At 40.3% G+C, this 23,206-nt stretch overlaps 1 protein-coding gene across 2 annotated transcripts in view; it reads right to left on the bottom strand.

The window, feature by feature from the left end:
- Positions 1 to 8,211: 8,211 nt before the first annotated feature.
- The window catches only part of SLC12A1 (solute carrier family 12 member 1), a 95,727-nt gene continuing 80,732 nt past the window's right edge, over positions 8,212 to 23,206 (bottom strand). For both annotated transcript variants that reach the window (XM_004386293.1, XM_004386294.1), the window contains exons 22-27: positions 20,970 to 21,101; positions 20,619 to 20,730; positions 20,220 to 20,306; positions 12,693 to 12,828; positions 10,715 to 10,782; positions 8,212 to 9,526 (exon numbers count right to left, since the gene is read on the bottom strand). In XM_004386293.1, the coding sequence (XP_004386350.1) occupies positions 9,391 to 9,526; positions 10,715 to 10,782; positions 12,693 to 12,828; positions 20,220 to 20,306; positions 20,619 to 20,730; positions 20,970 to 21,101 (671 nt within the window). In that variant the 3' untranslated portion in view covers positions 8,212 to 9,390. The remainder of the gene's footprint in view (positions 9,527 to 10,714; positions 10,783 to 12,692; positions 12,829 to 20,219; positions 20,307 to 20,618; positions 20,731 to 20,969; positions 21,102 to 23,206) is intronic.

Here is a 23,206-nt window from a genome sequence, read left to right as displayed (position 1 = left end):
GAGTTGTCTAATTCTGAAATTTTATTGTTAATCTTCTGGATTTCTGATTGCTGTCTCTCTATGGATTCTTGCAGCCTGTTAAATTTGTCATTATGCTCTGCTATGATCTTTTTAAGTTCCTCTATTGATTCTTGCAGCCTGTTAAATTTGTCATTATGCTCTGCTATGATCTTTTTAAGTTCCTCTATTGCTTTGTCTGTGTGTTCCTTGGTTTGTTCTGTGTTTTGCCTCATCTCCTTCCTGATCTATTAAAGAGTTCTGTATATTAATCTTTTGTATTCTACTTCCAGTAATTCCAAGAAGTTCTTTTCCTCTGGAAGATTTCTTGATTCTTTGTTTTGGGAACTTGCTGAAGCATCATGGTCTGCCTCTTTATGTGATTTGATATTGACTATTGTCTCCAAACCATCACTAAGTTATTATATTTATTTATTTCATGTTTGCTTACTGTGTCCTAGCTTCTTGTTTTGTTTTGTTTTGATATGCCCAAATAGCCTGCTCATGTGAGCTAGTTTGATTATTGGCGACTTTGAAGCTCTAAAGTCCTGTCATCAGGTGGTTATATCTGTTACTAGGTGTGTGAGCTCAGGAGTCTGTTTACTTTTCTTGTTTGGATTCAGCTCAGGTGTCTAGATAGTCAGTTACCAAGTGTGTGGTGCAAGCTCTCACCTACAGTCCTAGATGGGCAGGGGTGATTGGTGTAGGCACAGGTATCTGGCTGCAGTAGGGGTCACAAGCTGAGCAAGGCAGGGGGCTGACAGCTGCCCCCGAGTTTCTAGGAGGCAAGTGTGACCCTTTTTGCTACAGTGCATTGTGGGTGGGTTGGTTTTCTTTAAACACGAGCTCTTCTGTAAACTGATTCTCTCCTGTGCAGAGGAAGTAACAGAAAAATGTTGGGTTGGATTTACCATCACAGCCCTACAAACTTTAGCTTCATTTTTGCATATTTTATTTCCTGAAACTCAGGAATAGACAAGTATAATCTTAATAGGTTTTATTTCCTGGGCTGAATAAAACTCAGATTTTATATTATCCATAGTAGAATGGGGGTAATTATAATAATGTGATTAAGTTTATGTGAACCCACACAGTACAAGTACAGTATACTATTTTACCCTTTTAAACACAGAATCCAAGTAGGTGTTGTATTCATTTTCTACTGTTGCATAAAAAATTATCACAAACTAAGTGACTTAAAACAAGATTCATTTACTATCTCAGAGCTCTCGTGGGTCAGGAGTCCAGGCACAGCTTAGCTGGGTCCTCTATTCCAGGTCTCACAGGCTGCAGTCAAGGTATCGGTTGAGCTATAGTCTCGCCTGAGGCTCAGAGTCCCCCTCCAAGCTGCTCTAACAGATACCTACAATGTGGAAGCGGTTTTGGAATTAGGTAATGGGTAAAGGCTGGAAGAGTTTTAAGTTGCCTAATAATAAATATGGAGCGTTGGTGGGCACAGTGGTTAAGTGTTTGGCTACTAACCAAAAGGTCAGCAGTTCTAATCCATCCTGGAAACTCTATGGGGCAGTTCTATCTGTCCAGTAAGGTCACTTTGAGTGGAAACCGACACGATGGCAATGGGTTTTTTTTTTTTTTTTTTTTGGAATAGTAAAAACCTAGATTGCCTTGAAGAGACTGCTGGTGGAATTATGGACATCAAAGGCAATTTTGGTAAGGGTTCAAAAGGAAGTGAAGCGAGCTATACAGAAAGTCTCTAATATCTTAGAGAATACATATGGCGCCAGCAAGAGAATGTTGCTAGTAATGTGGACCTTAAATGTGCTTCTGGTGAGGTTTTAAAAACAAATGATGAACATGTGATTGGACAATGGAGAAAGAGCAATGCTTTTTATGCAGTGGCAAAGAACTTGTCTGAATTATGTTCAAATGTTTGGTGGACAGAAAAACTTGTAAGTGATGAATTTGGATATTTGGATGAAGAGATTTCTAAGCAAGATCCTTAAAGGGGCTGCATGGATTCTCCTTGCCACTTGTCTTAGTCATCTAGTGCTGCTATAATAGAATACTACAAGTGGATGGTTTTAACAAAGAGAAATTTATTCTCTCACAGTCTATTAGGCTATAAGTCCAAATTCAGGGCATCAGCTCCAGGGGAAGGCTTTCTCTCTCAGCTCTGGAGGAAGGTCCTTGTCATCAATCTTCCCCTGGACTAGGAGCTTCTCCGTGCAGGAACCCTGGGTCCAAAGGATGCTCTCTGCTCCACGTGCTGCTTTCTTGGTGGTATGAGGTCCACCTTCTCTGCTCCCTTCCCTTTCCTTTTATCTCTTGTAAGATAAAAGGTGGTGCAGACCACACCTCAGGGAAACTCCCTTTACATTGGATCAGGGATGTGACCTTAGTAAGGGTGTGACATCCCACTCTAATCCTCTTTAACATAATGTAATCTTGCCTCCTTAACCACAAGCAGAGATTAGGGTTTTATAACACATAGGAAATTTACATCAGATAACAAAATGGTGGACAATCACACAATGCTGGAAATCATGGCCTAGCCAAATTAATGCACATGTTTTGAGGGACATAATTCAAACCACGACACTACTTGTAGTAAAATGCAGAAAGAGATGGACTTAAAAATGAACTGTGCAAAATGAAAACGAAACTTAAAGATTTGGAAAATTCTTTTGTACAAACTAAGGACAATGTCCTAGAATGCTCACCAAGGGATGTGGCTACACAATATTTGTTAAAGAGATTAAGCCTGTGATTAATGGATCTAACCAACTATCACATCAGAAAACCCATCAGCTTAGACTGAAGGAGTCAGAGAAAGAACGAAAGGAAAGAACGCTGTTTACCTCATGGAATTCTACAGGCAGGAAACAGCAAAGGAGCTACATCTGTTGTCCTCCAAGAAAAGAAAAGAACCATCCCTGGAGCAGCCTGGAGATCAGCAGAACTGTTGGTAGGAGCCCGGGCAGCACAGCTGCCTCAGTCTCAAAGGATGGGTCCACAGCCTCTGGGGTCTCAAAGGGTGGGGCCTTGGCCTTCTAGGTTTCAAAGAGTCAGATTTTCACCAGTCATTTCTGGAGTGTGGGGTTGCCATTCAGTTTGGCCAAGAGGATGGGGCTGTTGCCCAAAGCTGAGGGGGGTGGGGTTGACATGCCTAAGGGGCAGAAGAATGGGGCCTGCTAAGGCCAAATGGGTGGGGTCTCCATTCAGATGGAGTAGGAAAATGGGGCCACCCAAATCCAAGGGAGCTGAGTTGCCATCCCAGCGGGCCTGGAAGGTAGAGCTGAAGCCTAAGGCTGAGGGACCTGCACTCAGAATCCAGAGAATGTGGCCAACATCTGAAGTCTGGAGGACAGGGCCATTGCCTAGATGGTCTCAGAGAACAGAGGATTATTTTCAAGACTTGAGAGCTAATGAAATTGTTCTGCTGGGTTTTGGACTTGCTTGGTACCTGTTATTCCTTCTTTCCCTCCAATTTCTCCCATTTGTTATGGAAATGTATATCTTGTTTCACCACTGTATTTTGGAAGCAGATAAACTATGTCTTAGTTATCTGGTGCTGCTATAACAGAAATACCACAAGTGAATGGCTTTAACAAAGAGAAATTTATTCTCTCATAGTCTAGGAGGCTAAAAGTCTGAACTCAGGGTGCCAGCTCCAGGGGAAGGCCTTCTCTCTCTGTCGGCCCTGGAGGAAGGTCCTTGTCATCAATCTTCCCCAGTTGAGGAGCTTCTCGGTGCAGGGACTCCAGGTCCAAAGGACGTGCTATTCTTCTGGCTCTTGTTTCTTGGTGGTATGAGGTCCCCATGTCTCTCTGCTCATTTCTCTCTTTTATATCTCAAAAGAGATTGACTAAAACACAACCTAATCTTGTAGATTGAGTCCTTCCTCATTAACATAACTGACACCTAATCCCACCTAATTAACATCATAGAGGTAAGATTTACAACACATAGGAAAATCATATCAGATGACAAAATGGACAATCACACAATACTGGGAATCATGGACTAGACAATTTGACACACAAATTTTCTGGGAGACACAATTCAATCCATAACAATCTGTATTCTAGATTTCACAGATTCTCAGATGAAGAGGAATTTTGCCAGAGCATGGGACATGCCTAATGTCTCAACCATATTTGATTTAGAAACTCAGAAGATGAGATTTTGGACTTGGAGTTGATTTAAGACTTCTGGGATGATGGGATGGGGTGAATGTGTTTTGCATGTGGCAAGGTCCTGAATTTTGGGGGGCCAAAGGGTAGAATGTTGTGTATTGAATTGTGTCCCCCAAAAATATGTGTTGTAAATCCTAACCCATATGCCTGTGGTTATACTCCCATTTGGGAATGAGTTGTCTTTGTTACGTTAATGAGACAGGATTAATGTAGGGTATGTCTTAAATCTTTTACAGTTATAAAATAGATTAAACAAACAAGCAAAAGAAGCGGAGATGAGGGAAGAGAGATGTTAACACACATGAAAATCGCCCAGGAGCAAAAACTCAAAAGAGACAAGGACCTGCCTCCAGAGCTGACAGAGAAAGGAAGGCTTCCCCTTGAGCCAGCACCCAGATTTCAGATGTCTAGCCTCCTAAACTGTAAGAAAATAAATTTTTGTTTGTTAAAGCCATCCAGTTGTGGTATTTCTGTTATAGCAGCACTAGATAACGAAGACAGATGCCTTTGTCAACTTGTGATTTTTTTTTTTTTTTTACATAATTTTGGTCATCAGTATTTACTGTAACATAGGACATCCAGGTGGAGACCTCCAGAAACTTAGTGATTGAATATGTGGGTCTGAGACTTAAAAGAGATCTTGAATAGCAATATAAATTTGGGAAACATCAGCTTGTGGTAGACATAGCATGTGGTCAAACCATGAGAATGGGCAAGACTGCCTTAGGCAGTACACCCACTCCTCACTTATCAACATGGTTAGGTTCCAAAGACCATGTCATTATGCTAAAATCAGCACTATGCAAAAATGGAGGATCACAAAATGGAGGATGACCACATCAGATCACAAAATGGAGGATGACTGCATCATTATATAACTGCCAAATTACATCATCACATAACTGACGAACCACTGAGAATCATGGCCCAGCCAAATTGACCCATCACAGCCAGTGTTATTCTTGCCTCACACTTCCTGTTCATTACAGTCAGATGTATGTCACTAATGCACAAAATAGTTGAAATAGTTGGATAGTAGATTTTTTACTATTGTTGTAAATGCGAAATGTTGGATAATGAGACAGCTTATAAGTGAGGAGTAGGTGTGGTTTCAAAATCTGCCTGATCATCATAACATACAGAGTCCTAGGCCCCATTCCACAGATTCTAATTTAGTAGATCTATGGTAGTGCCCAAGAATCTATAATTATTTGAAAAACTTCCACTGAATGATTTCTAAGATTGAATATTAAGGGAAGAACCCACAGGACAGTACTCACTGTATGGTCCTATTTATGTAAGAAAGTTTTATATCTATCTGTACATGGCTATGCTTCCAGGGATGAGGGCAGGGTCATTAATTGAAAAAGTGGTAAAGATTTTGAAAAGTCATTGTGGGGGACAGGGGAGGATGCTGATGAGAAATGTGCACAAAATGAGGGGTCATTGAAAGTTGGACATCAACACACATGATTGGGACACTTTCTCCTTCTTGCTCAGAAACCTGAGTATAGACATGGAGATGATTAAAGGCTGGGTTAATAAAGTTGAGTGAAGTGAATAACAGGGGCAGAACACTGAGGGCTACTGGCAAGAAAGTGGCTGAAGTGATGTCCTTTGAGGTGCAGGTTAAAAAGGAGGACATGGACTGAGAGAAAAGGATGAGGTGGCAGTAAGGGACTCAAGATTTTGAGGTCAAAAGCAGCTATATTGAGAATAGATAAGGTAGCAGAAAATGGAAAGGCTAGGGCTATGGTCAGAGAGTGACGGATTTTGTTTAAGATTTCAGAGATAGCAGTGGTGAAGTTACCTCCGAGGTTCACTGTTCAGCCTGGGAGTGGACAGCCCCGTAAAACCAAATGAGACTAATGAGGTACAGGAGTCCAGTGACAAGGGCCAGAAGGCAGAAGGGGACAAGGGAGCTGGTGATAGGGAACCCAAGATTGAGTAAGGATATTGTTGATGTGTTGTGAGATTGTTAACCATTGTCATAGGGCAACATTTGTAGTAACTGTTAAATGAGAAACTATTTTGTTCTGTAAGCTTTATCTTAAGTAAGAATAACAGCACAATTGGAAGAGCGTAGTCAATGTCACTGAACTGTGCATGTAGAAATTTTTGAAATGGTGTATCTTTGGCTATGTGTATTTTCACCAAAAAAAAAAAAGGGTTGAGAAGTTAGAGGGTTAATATGTTGTGGGGTTGTTAACCAATGTCATAAAACAACATGTGTACTACTGTTTCATGAGAAACTATTTGTTCTGTAAGCCTTCACCTGAAGTACAATAAAATATAAAAAAAAAAAGATTTCAGAGATAGAACAATCAAAATTAAAAAAAAAAAAAAAAAGATTTCAGAGATAGAACAATTCTTGGTGATGCCAACAAAGGCCACGGTGATGAAATCATGAAGTGGAGTCTGGGTGAAGATTACTGAAGGGGAAGAGTTGGTGCACTTTGAGGCACCTACCTTCTCCAGGATCAAAGGTATTGGGGGTGGGGTGACACGCCTGGCCATCACAAACTGCAGGGGTCACTTTCTTGTCCACCCACAGTAGTCTCAAAGGACCATCCTACCATGTCTCAGGGACATGGTCTTTAACTCACCAGAAGACCTTAAGTGTCATTTGAGTGTCCAGACACAATTTCCACCATTCGCTTCCATTTCCACATTATTTGCAAAAACATTAGATAAGACTAAATATTGAGACATGAAAAACTTCACAATATACTTTTCCCCCCCAGAGAAATGTTCCTTTAGATTAATTTTGATTCCTGTCATTAAGCCACTCTGAAAACTAATCCATGACAAAATCACCCCTCATTCTACAGCAACTCAATGTTTTCATTAGTGTTGGTAGAGAACCTTGTCAGCGGGATTTTGAAAAGTGAAAATGGTTTACATTTAGACATGCTTCTGTATGTGGTTTCTCTGTGCTTACCTTCTGCTGTGCGCTGTGCTAAACGCTTTAGATTCAACAAGTAAGTTAACCTTCCCGCTAAACCCATAGGCTGATACTACAGTTATACACATTGTATAGATGATGAAACTCAGAAAATTAAATAACTAGTTTAAGGTCACACAATTAATAAACAGTAAAACCAAGATTTGAATTCAAACCAGTCTGATTTTTTTTTTTCACCAGTACCTTCAGGTTAGTAAAAAAATGTCATGGTAGATGTGATGATGTGCCACCCAATGCTATTTAATGAAGAACTTGCTGTCCCAGCTGCTGGGAGCACTGTCCCCTGACAACCTCAGCTCTCAGGTCCAGGGATTGCCTGAACTGCAGAGAACCTCCTTACCCAGGTCCATACCCTTCTGGGCAGCCAATTCCAATGACTCATCAATGCCAGAGTTTAAAGGCCGTCTCTGCCCAACTTGGGACTACTCTGAAGGCACACCCTAGCTCCGGAGCTCACTGTAGGATCTGCTGAGGCTGCCCTTGGGCCTTCATCACAGCTCAACTTCTCCCTCTGCCCAGTCCTGCACCCTTCCCTCCCTTCCACAGGTGCTGATCTCAAGGACACTCCTTCGTAAACATGCTATACACCAAAACTGCATCTCAGAATCTGTTTCTAGGGAACCCAAGCTGACAGCCGCTCAAAGAAGTAAGAGTCAGTATTCCAGTTACAGAAATCATATTATTTCTCACCTTTCCCAGAGACCTCCTTAAGAGTTTCAGAGAAGTACCAGGCCCAGACGAAGCCGGGTCCCCCTTTGTCCTGGTCTCTAGGACCAGGTCCAGCTATTTGGATTTCAAGTACATAAGACTCAAGAAAGAGGGTTTAATAGAGAGGATGAGTTGTGTAAAATGGCCCTGGATTTGGAATAGAGATGTCCTGCTGCTTCTGCTTTGCCAGTTGTTTCTCCTTCCATCCCTAGCACCTTCCTGAGCTAAAAGGCTGGGACTTGGAGGCCCTAATCTTGACTCTTAGCCTTAAACAAACTGCAGACAAGGTGGCTGTTTGAAAATTTCAGGCTCCCATCTGATACACCATCACACCATAACCTTAGTGACTGAAAAGTGAAAATATGACCTAAGGCAAAGGAAACAAATTTGAACGCTTTTATTTCAGGTTCTTTTTTTCCCATATATTTCATCAGTTACAATAAACAGTCAAAATATATCAGGAAAAAAAAAATCAAGCCATTCATCAGAACAATTTTTGTTTTCTCAATGCGATTATTACAGGCAAACTAACACAAACAAGAAAAATCAATACCTGTGTATTCCAAATTCTGCACGTTTCCTCCTTTCTCATTTTAATTATTCTTTTAAACCTATATAATCACTATATAAAGTAACTGTGTGATTCAAGACATATTTCTTTATAATGGTTTGAAAATTTGTGGTACTTGCATTTCCATTAGAGCTCTATAAATTTCATCTGTGCTAACCACTTAATTAGAAAAAAATACGTCGAGTAATACTACAATGAAAATTTCAAAAGATTTAGTAGAAAGAATAACAAAAGTTTATATATTAAGAATAGAATATATTTCATTTAATTGCAATGTATGTTTTCTTTTAATCCAGCTAACATACTTTTCAGTCAGCAGCAAATTGAAACCGTGTATTATTAATGATCACTCAGATCACTCTAAGTATATAATCTGTATTACATTAAAAAACCTTATTTTGTAGCATTTTGTCGACTGAAGTACTTCATAAAGTTTTCAGTTATTGATTTTCAAATCTTCTTTGTAGATATAAGCCTCTCAGGAGGCTAAGTATAATCACATTTCCTACCAAGTTGGTCTTTATCTTTGCTAACCCCCCGTGGATACTATACCAGCCTGTCAATAAGCATTTATTGAGAACCTGCTGTGGGCTGAGGCCTATTCAGGTTCTGGAAGCAAACACTGTAGAACAAAAGATTAAGTTTTCCTGGAGAAGCTAACAATCAAGTTGGTGGTTTTCATGAATATAAACCAGCATAGGTTTGCTTAATTTCCTTACTTGTTTCTCAACATCAGTGATAAAAATGTTTTGTTTTTTTTCTCCCCAGGGGTAGCACTGGCTTTGAAACTCCCCTAAACTGCTAAAAGAAGAAGAAAAAAGCTCCCATCAACTAATTAAAAAAAAAAAAAAAGTAACAAAGTTTATGTAGAACCCAGCAGAATAGTCCCCAGAGATTTGAATATCCATAGGTCAGACGTACAACATAAAGTACTGGAGCCTGTTTCTTAATTGTTTGTACATAAAGTTAAAATGCGTTTTAATCTTTCATCTTTAAGAGTAAAATGTCAGGACATTTTTGTGATTTCCTCTAACTAGTAAGACAGGAGGGAGGTTCTTCGTGAGGATTTCCAACCAAGCCATGTACAACAAATCCGATATAGATCCTTTTCTTGCCACTGGAAGGCTCCTGACAACATTGGAGAAAAACAACAAAATGGAAAATTACTACAGCAATAACATCACTAGCACTTCTGAGCTATTTAATAGTCAGTGGCCTGAAACTTTATTACCTCACGCCCTAGCAAAAAATGAAAGCACTGAAATTATCCTGAGTATAGATATTGGAGCCCTGGTGGAGAAGTGGTTAAGAGCTCAGGCTGCTAACCAAAAGTCAGCAGTTTGAATCCACCAGTCACTCTTTGGAAACCCTATGGGCAGTTCTCTGTCCTATACGGTCACTATGAGTTGTAATTGACTCGATGGCACACAACAACAATAGGTATTAAGCTGATATATTTCTCAGATAATATAAATATAATATAGAAAAATAGGCTTAGGTATTGTAGAAGACAGACAAAATAAAATTAAAAATTTTAACTCTTCTTTAAATAGAGAATTTGATCAACTAATCTTCCCCCACCCCCTGCTTTTTTTGTGGAAATCACTTTTCCAAATAGTTAAAAGGTTATGAAACCTCAGAAACCAGCTATTTGAACACTACCACCCAATTCAGGACACCATTCTACAACATCTTTGGACAGTCCCCCAGACTTGACCTTGCTTGAAAACATATAGGAGTGAGTTCATGAGATATAAATGTGAAAGCTGAAGATTTTCAAGTTTAGCTGCCGCCCTTCAAGTCAATGTACATTGATGTTTTCAGCAGGCGCGCCCCTAACATTGTCGGGGCCAGAGGGCAAAGAGTGAAAATGGAAAAACCCACTGCGCTTTTCTCCTACCCTGGCCCATTCCTGGCCTCCTAAGGGAACTCATAGCCACCGCAGCCTCAAGAGGCCCTCCCCAGGGACGAGGCCACGAGTCTAGTGGCAGACTTGGGGCTGGTCAAGTGGAGAATTCCAGGGTCCCAGGTACCCGGAGCATAGTCTAGAAGAGGAGCACAGGTTCTAGGTGGCATATCCCCCTGACCCTGTGGGTGGGGAATGACTAATGGAAGGTCCAAGCGAGGCCTCTAATTGTCCATGGGCCCCAGCTGCCAAGGTCTCCAGGTGGCATTTATTTCCTCCACTTTCTAAAACCCCACATGCTCAAAATCTTTTTAACTTTCCATCTGAAGAGTTATAAGCTTTTCAGTTAATTAACCCATTTATCTTAAGACTCCCCTCTAACATTCTTAAATGTCTGCAATGATACTTACAGGACAACGAGGTTAGCAGCTCTTGAGTGCTCCTGTAAGAGTTCATTCAGTCGAACTTGGCGGTAACTCTGTGGACAGCATTCAGATTTTGTTAGAGACAGTTCTAGCAGAATGTGTGGATGAAAATTTATCTTCTGCCCTCAAATTACAGATGAACAGAAAACCTCATTTAAAAAAAAAATTACAATTATTTCATCAGGTTTGGAAACTTACAGTGTTTCAAAAACTAATGAGAAATCTTAGAAATGTAAAGAACAGTATCAGCTTGTCATTGCACTATACCAAAACCCGCTGCCGTCGAGTTGATTCCAACTCATAGCAACCCTGTAGGACAGAGTAGAACTGCCCCTAGGGTTTCCAAGGCTGCCATCTTGGTGGAGGCAGACTGCCACATCTTTCTCCCACAGAGTGACCAGTGGGTTCAAACTGCTGACTTTTCAGTTAGCAGATGAGCACTTTAACCACTGCACCACCAGGTACTATAGTGCTATAAAACCTCACACACACACACACACACACACACACACACACACACACACACAAACCCATTGCTGTCATGTTGATTCTGACTCATAGCGACCCTAAAGGACAGAGTAGAACTGCCCCATAGGGTTGCCAAGGAGCAGCTGGTGGATTCGAACTGGTGACCTTTTGTTAGTAGCTGTAGCTCTTAACCACTATGCCACTAGGGTTTCCATAGTGCTATAGTGTCTTATTGAATTTTAGGGGAAAAGAACCAGCAAGCAACATGGATAAGAGTAAAAAGAAGATTGGAATGGCCAGTTTTGGTATCCTTAACAGTGGAAACCTTGGTGGTGTAGTTGTTAAGTGACCAAAAGGTCAGCAGTTTGAATCCACCAGGCACTCTTTGGAAACTCTATGGGGCAGTTCTACTCAGTCCTATAGGGTCTCTATGAGTCAGAATTGACTTGATGGCAATGGGTGAGAATATAGATTTTTATACTCTTAACCTACCTTTCTTTAAGTTCTCTGAGTACTTTTTCAGCACAGGGGACTGGTTTCAACTAAGAGGCCACCTGAAGACTCACTTCGAAAAGTAACTACATTAACTTCTTTGCAGTGAGGAGAGAAATATTTATTATTATATTTCACTGGTTCAGAAACCAAGACTCAGAAAAATTGAGTGACTTGCTCAGTCATGTGAAAAGTCTTCATTAGAATTGGGTGGTTTGTTACAGACAGAATTAATGATTTCCAGTTCAGTAAAATTTCCACTAAATCTGAAAGACTTTTAGCATGTCTTGTTCTAATTTGTTCCAAGTTCAACTCCTAAGGTAGTTTATCTAGATTTTGCAGTTTAGAGACTCTCTTCTTTGAATGTCCAATTCAGATGTCAATTCTTCTAACTCTTGAGTCCTTGCTCTTTTCACAATTCTGTCACCAACTTCATCGAGCGTGGGCCAGACAAGGGGAACTTCCACCTTACTGGGCTCTGTAGAAAAAACTTACCATTTCATATCCACCCTACAATATGTGCCCGATCCATCTTTCACGCTCATCGATCCAACCACATCATATGTTTTCTCAGATCCTTTTGTTAGTTTTTCATATCCATCTTCATCAGGGTAAAATTCTTTGTTATTGTCCTAAATTGTGAGTCAGTCTATCTTTATCTATCTACTTTGCACACATATTGACTTAAATTATTTTAGACTGCTAGGTCTGTTTCCCATTCTTTAAAATTAAATTTGAAAGGTGATGTCATAATATGTACCTAAAACCTAGTTTTTAACTTAAAAAAAATTGACTTTACATAAAAAAGGAAAACAGTTTTCTGAATCCATATTTCTATATCCAGTAATATGATTGGAAAGCATGTGAGAAACGCAGAAACCCTGGATCCCGAATAATGAAATTCTATAATAGATTCACTACTTCTTGGTCTTTAAATCAACCACTGTTTCCTTTTTCAGCTAGTTAGATAGCAAAGCAAAAATTAAGGCAGACAAGCCTTTACCTTTTCCTTGGCTGCTTCCAGCACTGCGTCTGTAATTTTCCACGGAGTTTCTCTTTTCAATTTCTCAGCAGTTGTTAAATCCTTGCAGCTTTCGTGGAGACGATACGGTTCAATCATCTCTTCAAAGACTTTCCAGCTGAAATTGGAATTATAACGGAGGCATCACAGTGGGAAACTAACTCATTATTTCACAGATACTCCAGGTATGCCTGGTTCTACTGGCTGGGGAATCAGAGCTAAATGTGATGTAAATCTGTTAAGAATTATCTTTGCAGAGAACTTACTGTGAGTACATTCAAGGCTATAGCCCAGCCTCCCTACCCAAGGACAGGCCTTAATGTGTTTGAGGTCTTGTAAGCCTACTCGGTATTAGATCCTGAATTTAAACACACAAACACAGAGATAGTAATTATTCTGCAAAGGTATTTTCTACATAGCGTAGTAAAAGACAGTTGAAACGTAGATACTAGAGACCATAAGTGAGTTTTCATCAGCTTATTGTACAGAACCTATGGGAGACATTCATGAATTAATGTAGGAGATGAACTAGGTTCTTCAAGAGCTGAATAGGGCTGCCCTCACCTTTAGTCCACGTGACAACCCCCACTCACGGCAGGAAGCTGTGAAGGAGAACAGCAAGGGCCCCCCGCCATTTTAGTGGTTACAGAACAATTTGAATGTTTGCTAATAATGCTGCCTCTGTCCTTCTGGTGTCTGATATCTCCTGAGATTTTCAAACAGCTATTGTTCAGGTGCATTTTAGGGGAAAGACCAAAAATCAATAATATTTTAATGACTAAAAATCTGAGGCAATTTTAGAACAGCTAAAAAGAAATTGTTGAGTAGATGATATAACTAAGAGCAGTATTTAAGAGCTGTAGAACATTTTAAAAATTGCTGGAAAAACTCCTTCTCATCTTTCATAAGAATCTCAGATTTATTTTTAAAACGATAACACAAAGCAGAGCTTGGAATGAATGGCAATAGTTGTCTTCAGTATGCCACTTTAAGACAATCTCAAGTTTGAACAATGTTCTTTGGTTTCATATAATGTAACTTATAATTTAGTAACATAGAAATAAGCAATAATTAGAATCTGTGTGCTGTTCAGTTAAGAAATTAAAATGTGAAGCAACGAGTTCAATTACCTCATCAGTTGGTCTGATTTAGGATTCGCAGATAAAAGTGCAGATTACGAAGGTGCAGGATGGTACCTACCAGTGTGCCTTTGTTAAGGAACTGAAGAGATATGTAATGTAGTAGATTTCTAATGCACTGACTTATTTAGAAGTGTAGAGAAAGGCAGGGAAGGAATAAGACCGAGAAGCCCTATTATCCTTTGATTTGCCAATCTGTCGAAGACTGTCATGCCTTCTGAGGCCTTTGATGGCAGTCAGTGCAAAGGAAGGGATGAGACCTTGGAGAGAAGAGCCTGGCTCTTGCTCCAGATCCTTCACTGACCCTGTCAGCCTAGATAACCTTGCCTATAGAAGGAGGTAAATATGGCTGCTCGGAACTGGCAGGAGAATTAGCGTGCCAGTTTGGGTCAGTGTTCTGAAAAGTATGCAGTGCTCTGTAAAAGCAAGCGTTCACTTTCTTAACAACCGCAAGGACTGGGGTTAAGAATCAAGAGGTTCTCTGTTGAAGCTACGTATACTTATTTTGATCAGGATGAGTTTTCTTCACATCTCAGCCTGTGTCCTTGTTAGAAAGCACAGTACAAAACTGGTTTCCTGAGGAATAGAAGGTGGAACGGAGGTTGGTGGTTGTCTCTCTGGTGTCCATACTATGCTTCCCCCATCGTAGTTTGGGTGAGACTGACCCCACTCCAACATTAGCCAGTCTGCCCAATCCCATCCCCTCTGCCAGAGTGATTGGTCAGGATGGGCACATAATCCAGGTAGCAGGGATGGACTACCCAATAAGCAAGGTAAGCATGTGCTTAGGGCATCAACAGAACAGTTGTCCAAAGCAAAGACCCATAGATGCCAAGCAGACAGGACACAAGAAAAAGCGAGCAGTGGGTGAGAATGTGCTGGCTGGGAATGAAGTTCACATAGGGTCATGAGGGTGCCCATGTGCAAGGTTGTTTAAGCTAGGAGGCCCCTGCCACTTCAACACCTTGGTTGACATCTGTCTCCCACAGTTTGAATAAGTGAGTAAGCAGAGGAGAAGGCACTACAGATAATCAATGTTTAGGGCCCTCATGTGCCTTACTCCAGCCCTGCCAAGTGGGTTGAAACCAATAGGCACCCAGCATTGCACTGGTCACAGTTAATGGCTCAGTGGCTTAGGCTGGTGCAACTTGAATGAAGCCCAGGACCTGAGTTCAGAGATGAGGAAGAGACACACTTTCTCTCCCACTGAATATAAATGATCAAGTATATAGTCGTGGTTGCTATTGGCAGTCATCTTGTTTCCATAAGACAAATCATCCTTCGATGATGCTTTCACAATGGAAGACAGAGTAGAAAGACCAAAAAAGAATTTGTCCTTGATTACAAAATTAAGCTTCTAGATCAAGCTTTGCTTGAAGGTCAAACTACACTTGGATTTTTTGGTATGTTTGTCAATGATTTCCACTATGTAAGTCACTGTTGACCAGGGCATGATGGTTAAGTGCTTGGCTGCTAACTGAAAGGTCAGTGGTTCAAACACACGAGTGGCTCCATGGGAGAAAAGACTTGGCGATCTGCTCCCGTAAAGGTTACAGTCTAGGAAACCCTATGGGGCAGTTCTAATCTGTCTTATAGGGTTGCTATGAATTGGAATTGACTCGATGGCACACAACAAGTCACTATGAGTCAGATTTTCTTTTACTTGCAATTGAAACATTCTAAGTGACACAGCCGGTTATAATGAGGCTGTACTTGCCCATTTATTTCCTCTTTGTTCTTCCTGCTCATTGCCCGTGTTCATCTTTGATTTCTTCACCCTAAGACTTGTCCCTGACCTGGCCATTCTCCTAGCTAAGTGACCCAAAGTTGACTCAAAATTTCTATTTCAATTCTCTTTAAATCTGATTTTTCTAATAAGTTATTTTTAATTGACTCTAGAGTAAGCCAAGTATTACCTGTTAGTAAATATAAGTGAGAATTAATTCAGTTTTTATAATTAACTAATATCTGCCTGCTTTTCTCACCCTTGTTCCTCATAAAAACAAAGTTTAAAAACTTTTTAATTGCATACTTTTTTTTCATAAGTTCACTTAAGAGTTCTTCTCTCAAAGCAATGCAGAAGTTGTTTTCGTGACTTACTCTATCATCTTTAAACTAAAGTATCTAGTTAATTGCTTCTCGTTTCTCTTTGATTCCCATATTTTTTGTCTTTTTTGGCCTATGACTTTTAATTCAGTCTATACAATAAAAAATGAAATTTAACCACAAGAGTATTTCAGTTCCTCCTGACTCAGTTATTTTCTTATTAACTCTGCTTTTGTATTCCTTTTCACCCTTGCCCTACCATATTTACAGATAACATTTCTGTGAAAAAATGTCTCCATGAAAGCTTACTGACGTTTTATGGGTAGTTTAGAGACTTATTAAAGGCAATTTGAGGGCATTTAACATTGGCCTCAAACATGGAAATCATCGACAAACTATTTTCAGCATTGTGTAGCACCTTGATTGAGTGACCAAGAAACAGGAGTGATCAGGGACAGTTATTAATGGCAGATAAGGGCTGCTCAGCCAAGAAGGCCTGTGTGGAGGCTGAAACAGAGCCAGTGCTCCACTCTCTAAGCCTTGTGCTGGTACCTGGGCCCAGGGCTGTGTCAGCCTGGCGGAAGAGTTCTTTCTCTAATGGGACTGCCCAGAGGAGTGGCCTTTTTCTAACTGTCACAAAGTGCAAGATGTGCCACAAGTGGCTATCTGTGATATTTACTGAACAGACCATTCCTTGTTGGTTCTAAAATAAAGCTACCTTCATGTATTGGAACAGCCATTGCCAACATCAGATGTGTGACTGTCTTATAAAGTAATAGGTCATCAGTAATAATAATAGTAATAGCAGAAGTAATGAAACAATCATCAGGAATAGCAGAAGGCTGAAGAAAGGAGAATGGCACTTTCAGCACACCACTCCTTGGTGGCCCCACATCTTCACACTAGCTGCAAGGATTCTTTAATTCCATTAAGAGCAGATCATTATTATTATTATTTTGCATCTTCTTTGAGATATTGAAATACCAGAAACTGTGATACCTAATCTCCAAAATTGTGGTAGCTAATCGATTGTTTTCCTTAGGAAGGAAAGTAGATCTCTTCATCACAGGATGATGAGAACATGTGGGAAACACCAAATTAAAATGGCATGTAAAAAGAAAACTTAGATACCAGGACAAAAGCAAGAATTCCCAGGTCCTTTGTTTCTTACTACTGTCTCCACAGAGTTTTGCTCCCTGAGAAGAGAAAACAAGGGCACAAGGGTCAGGGTAGATGAAGAGGTCCAGGCCATGATGGGCACTGAAAGAATGAAGAGGTATGGTTAGTGGAGGAGGTCCACCAGCATCCTCAGGTGTGGGAGACAGAGGATGGACATGCAGTGACAGTGACCGTGGTAGCTGAGCAGAGATTGGTATGAAAAAAGGGAAGGAAACAGGGCTTGGTAGAGAAACCAGACTGATATATGAAGAGCAAAGGAATACAGGAACAAGTAAACCAGAAAGCACAGACAGTTCGTAGCTACTGATAAGGCAAACGGCAGCAAGAAGAATTTGGTTACAAGAAGTAGGTGACTAAATTTATGACCAGCATTGAGCCAGGCTTGCAGAAAATCCAAAGTCAGTAGAGGGCACAGTGACTAACGTCTAGACAACAGAAAATGGCCCTGCACTTATGGAGCACTGGTGGCGCAGTGGTTAAGCACTCAGCTGCTAACCAAAAGGTTGGCGGTTCGAACCCACCAGCCCTGGGAGAAAGATATGGCAGTCTGCTTCTGTAAAGTTTTACGGCTTTGGAAACCCTACGGGAAAGTTCAACTCTGTCCTAGAGGGTTGTTATGAGTCAGAATCGACTTGACAGCTACGGGGTTTGGTTTGGTTTGGTGGCATAGTGGTTAAGAGCTCAGCTGCTAACCAAAAGGTCAGCAGTTCAAACGCACCGACTGCTCCAGGGAAGAAGGATGTGGCAGTCTGCTTCTGTAAAGATGGCGGCCTTGGAAACCCCATGGGGCAGTTCTACTCTGTCCTATAGAGTGGCTATGAGTCGGAATCGACTAGACAGCGATGGGTAATGAGTAGGCTCTACACTTGCTAAGCACTGGCAATCTCCACCTTGTTGCTAAGTGGAACATGCCAGGGAATCATTAGACCTGCTGTGTTATGAAAGACAACTGCATTTTCACCAATTACAGCCATAAGATGAGCCCCTTTGATCATATCACTGCAAATGCCAAGAGGCAATGACTTAGGAAATTAAATTTTTTAAATGAAAAGTGGACAACTACCTGAGATTATTGCACGACAACCCAGTTCATGTCAGAATGTTAATTCCATTTACCAAAGAGAATTATAAGGATGTTCTTAGTATGTCCTAAGTCTTTGTAATTGTAGAAATATAGGAATGCAAGACATTAGAGGCACATATGGTGTAAGGAAATATTACAAAATTATAACTCAGGTCAACCCTCTGGAGTACAGCTTTCTTACCACAGTTAAGAGGTTTTGCAAAGCCATTTTAAGAGACCCACAGCCTTGGAAGAATCATGAATACCTTCCAAGAACACAAATTTCAAGTTTGCTGTACCATCAATGAGAATGCATTTTAAATCGGAATAACTTTCAGTTAGCTATTAAGCACTGTCATGCATTGAATTATGTCCCCCCAAAAATGTGTGTATCAATTTGGCTAGGCCATGATTCCCAGTATTCTGTGGTTATCCTCCATTTTGTGATTACAATTTTACGTTAAAGAGGATTAGGGTGGGATTGTAACACCACTCTTACCCTGACCATATCCCTGATCCAATGTAAAGGGAGTTTCCCTGGGGTGTGGTCTGCACCACCTTTTATCTCTCAAGAGATAAAAGGAAAGGGAAGCAAGCAGAGAGTTGGGGACCTCATACCACCAAGAAAGCAGTGCCAGGAGCAGAGTGTGTCCTTTGCACCCGAGGTTCCTGCTCAGAGAAACCCCTAGTCCGGGGGAAGATTGATGACAATGAGGACCTTGCTCTGGAGCCGACCGAGAGAGAAAGGCTTCCCCTTGAGGTGATACCCTGAATTTGGACTTCTAGCCTACTAGACTGTGAGAAAATAAATTTCTCTTTGTGAAAGCCATCCATTTGTAGTATTTCTGTTATAGCGGCACCAGATGACTAAGACAAGCACATATAGGATAACAATAAATTGAAAGAAGGGAAGAGGCAAGAAGATTGGAGAAGTATAAGTGTAAGAATTGCCAGAAGAAGGAGAAATGGTGGCCAACAGAAATGGGAAAAGGCCTGAGAGGCAGTGAGGACATGGGATATTCTGAGACCTCTTCACGTCCCCTTACCCTTGGAAGCCCCACTCCATACCAAATCAAATGCACTGAATTGCATCCAGATGCAACAGTAAATATGATTTTGGACTCTAAACAATTGAAAACACTTTATAATTGTGTTTCTGAAAAACTTTAACTCAAAGTAGTTCATTTAATTTATAATCAGCTATGATTTCCAGACAATTTTCTTGCACCCTTGGGAACACCAGTGAAAATCTAACCTACAAATTGTTTTCAAACATCATGGACTTCACAAATTTAGCAATTAATGGGGATTAAAATGATGTCTTGTTTTTAAGACATTTAAATAATGATTATTTAAATTTTGCAGTTTTCTTTTTTATTTTGGAGCCAATACATTTCCATGCCAACTTCAAAAGGTCTAAGAGGCCTCCCAAGAGTTCATTGGCACTCAGCCCTGAGTAGCACAAGTGCTTAAATGCTCAACTACTAAGATTGGCGGTTCAAACCCACCCAGAGGCATCTTGGAAGAAAAGCCTGGTGATCTGCTTCTGAAAGGTCACAGCTATGAAAACCCTATGGAGCGCAGTTCTACTCTGACATAGATGGGGTCGTCATGAGTCAGAATCAATTTGGCGCAATTAGTTCCTAAAAGCTAAAATGGCCCTGGAGGGTATGTACAGTACATTGTGCCAAGAAGACACAAGCTGTCTCCACATCTTCTCCAACAGAGCTCCCATCCGGGATGCCCTTTGAATAACAAAAGTTTGCACAGGGGTAGTCTGACCTTGTGATTCCCGCTACACTTGCCATCATAGAAACAAAGAGCATGAAGGGAAACGCTGAAATGCTCAGTACCCTGTGTTTGACAAGTTTCCCCTCTCAAGCTCATCTTCACTGTAAAATCTTTCTTCCCATCAGAATGCATTCCAAAGCTCCATGTTCTGATTATTTAAAGCCCCCTTTTCTTATATTCTATCAGGAAGTCATTGTAGTAAACACATCACATTTTTATTCTTTGATAATCAACACGAATGAGAATGAGGGTGCCATGGGTGAACAAAGGCTCTTATTAAATGTTTCATACCTCTCTTTGTTTGGCTTAATGTTGATGTCACCAATGATGTGGATTTCTGCAAATTTTATCCTAAATTTGCTCAGAAGAGAAGCCATTCTGAAAATGTAAGAAAGAAGCACTTCATCATTGTATATTTAACTATTTTCAAAGAGTTTTGGTGTTTGAATTAAGATATCAAAAGCAATCATGTCTTATTTTGACTTAGCTTTCAGACAAGCTAATTCACCTAAAAGGCTTTGGTTAGTGTTTTATTTTCATTATAGTACTTGATGGATACATTAAATGTGGACCAAGCTACTCCAAGGAAGACAAAATGAAACTCATGTAGGTGCAGACACTGGAAATAGCAAATCAGCTACACATTCATGTTTTGAGGAGAATCATTCATAGGAGTGATAAGCTGCTTACGAAATTTTTTCTTCTTCAATGCGGTTGATCTTCCCTCCAACATAGATTCTTAATTTACAGTCTTTCCATTTTTTTCTGATGGTCAAAATATAGGGAATAAGGAGCGTCAACCCTGGAATACAAAGTGAATTATGACAGAAAGGATAAGTATATCCAACTGAAAGGATATAAATAGGCTTACATCTTTATTTATGCTCACATTCATAGTTCCTAAGTAATTTAAAATCTTTGGAGAACATAGACATGTTATTCTTTAACTAGTATAATTTTCAGATACCTTCCTATGCAGTTTGTTAAATTTCTCAACATAGAAATCTGCTCCCTAGTGTACGTTCTGGAATTTTTTTTTACCTCCATCATCAAATAACCACCAAACATCAATTGTGCCTTTTCCTTGTTTCTTTTTAAATTGGTTGCTGGCTTCTACCAGTTTCCGGTTGAACTCCCCGACATGCATCGACTGGATTGTGTTAATGCTGCTGTCTGAAATGAAAGAGAAAGTGATGCATCTATTTGTCTTTCGACGACAGAAACAAAACAACTTTTCAATAAATGTATTGATGACAATAGAGGAAGAGTCATGGACAAATTATGATCTCTATTCTCTGAAAAGGAGAGATAAAGCTTGAATCCCACAATAACTTGGAACACCTTCGATAGTTTAATAAACATTTGAGACTGGTTTTATGATCACAGTTTTCATTATAAAGCAGTAGATTATTTTCAGAAATTTAGTAATCTGTTCCAAGGTGGAATTATTATTCAGGCATGTAACAATGCCAAATTATCTGATACTATCCCAATTTTTCCAAATTTCATATATAAATTAACTTAGTAATAATTTCAGAGTTACTTGAAAGTAGAGCATGTGGTGATTGTTTCTCTAGAGGTAAGCAATAGAATCGGAAGTATTCCTTCATTAAAGAATTCACTCATTTGGGCACAATTTTGGAGTGAATCCCATGAACTTCTGGATTATAAGGGTTGGCAAGGACCAGGAGTATCTTGGCTGTCCATGACCTTTTGGTCCCGTGGTTGGCCTGCCTTCCTCCTCTCTTTTCTTTTCAAGGAATCTTGTGAAGCTAAGGTAAAGCCACTTGACCTCTTTGAATCTCTGCAGATGAGACGGCAAAAGACAGGAAATATGGAAAAACAAAATACCTCTTACTGAGTTGTAATTAAGGGTGCATATAAAATACTTAAAAAAAAATTTTTTTTAAAGCAATTCCACCCTAACATAAACATAATGAAAGTGTGCCAGGGAACTAAGATAATGTTTGAGCAAGCTTCTTGTTCCTATTTGCCAGTAGGTGTTTCTTTGACACTCTATATACATTATTTCTCATTTCCGTGTCTTTGAAAGTGGTGACTTCATTGCTCATTTCAAAGAGACGGTTCAGTGTAGAGCTTACGGCAGAGCTAATAGCTTCTTCAGAGCTTCCTCTCTGATCTAAGGGGTTCTAAAGACGCTTTGTTCTGTATTCGCTGTTTCCATGCTTTGTGTCTGTCAGTTCTGAAGCAATTATCTCATATTGTTTCTATATCCCTAGGCCTGCTGAGGGAGAAAGCAAATTTATTTACAAAATAGACCGGACTCTGCCCTCACTTACATGCAAATCAAAGTCCGCAGAGGACTTTGTATGAGTGCTTGGAAGCAGACTTGGTCCTGATGGAGAACTCAGAAGAGTTGTCAACCAGCTAAAATGCAGAGCAGTGAGTAATCCTACTTTAGAGCTGTGCTTGAAACTGCAGGCGCAGAAAATTGCTTTTCTGAACATGTTGACTTTCAGAGGAGGGCATATTTGCCAAAGCAAGTATTGTGATGCAGAAACAGGCTTCTAGAATAAGTAACAAGGCCTGCTTTCTTAAAAAACGACTTGTATGCTCTCCCCTGTCAGGTAGAGAACAGTATTGGGCTATGATTTCTGAGCTTCCCATAGCCTTTTCAAATTGTACCATTGAATAGAGCAGATGCAACGGATAGTTAACTTTTCTCAGGAACAAAACAAATACTTGGAAAGAGAAGAAGATAGTATTTAGCATCCAGAACAGTCTTATTTTTCATTTGCACAGCGTGATCATCGTAATGTACCTCCAACATTAGATTCAAACACATCATTTCCTAGAAAATGTCATTTTCAGATGAGCAGTAAGTAGCAGTCTCTCCCACAACCCACAGGACATTCCGGGTACCTGAAAGTACCTCTAGTATATGAAGTGGGGCGGTGTCAGAATACCCCACAATTTTCTGTAAATATGTATATAAAATATTACATTACAGGTGAGATTTCCTCCTGGGGCTACAGTCGGGAGGAATAAGCAAAGAGACCCAAGCCTTTTACAGGGTAGGAGATAGCCTTTTCGAAGTGCTGAGCGTTTTACATGGCCTCTGTCAGCCTGGACCAGAGGCCTGATAAGTCTCACTTTGGGTCCTGACTTGGAGACCCTCACAGGGAAGTGATCTTTCCCCACCTCACACCAGTGTATGACTTCAGTAAGCCTGACACTTGTCTTGTGTATGAAAGAAACGCATGTTAGCATTCCCACTTTCTACCAGCAGAGGTCGCTGTGCACATCTCCCCCCCCCC

Source organism: Trichechus manatus, unplaced genomic scaffold, assembly GCF_000243295.1.
Source record: "Trichechus manatus latirostris isolate Lorelei unplaced genomic scaffold, TriManLat1.0 scaffold00161, whole genome shotgun sequence".
NCBI lineage: Eukaryota > Metazoa > Chordata > Mammalia > Sirenia > Trichechidae > Trichechus > Trichechus manatus.
The sequence above is the reverse complement of the archived record's forward strand: the minus strand, read 5'-3'. Positions and strand labels throughout refer to the sequence as shown.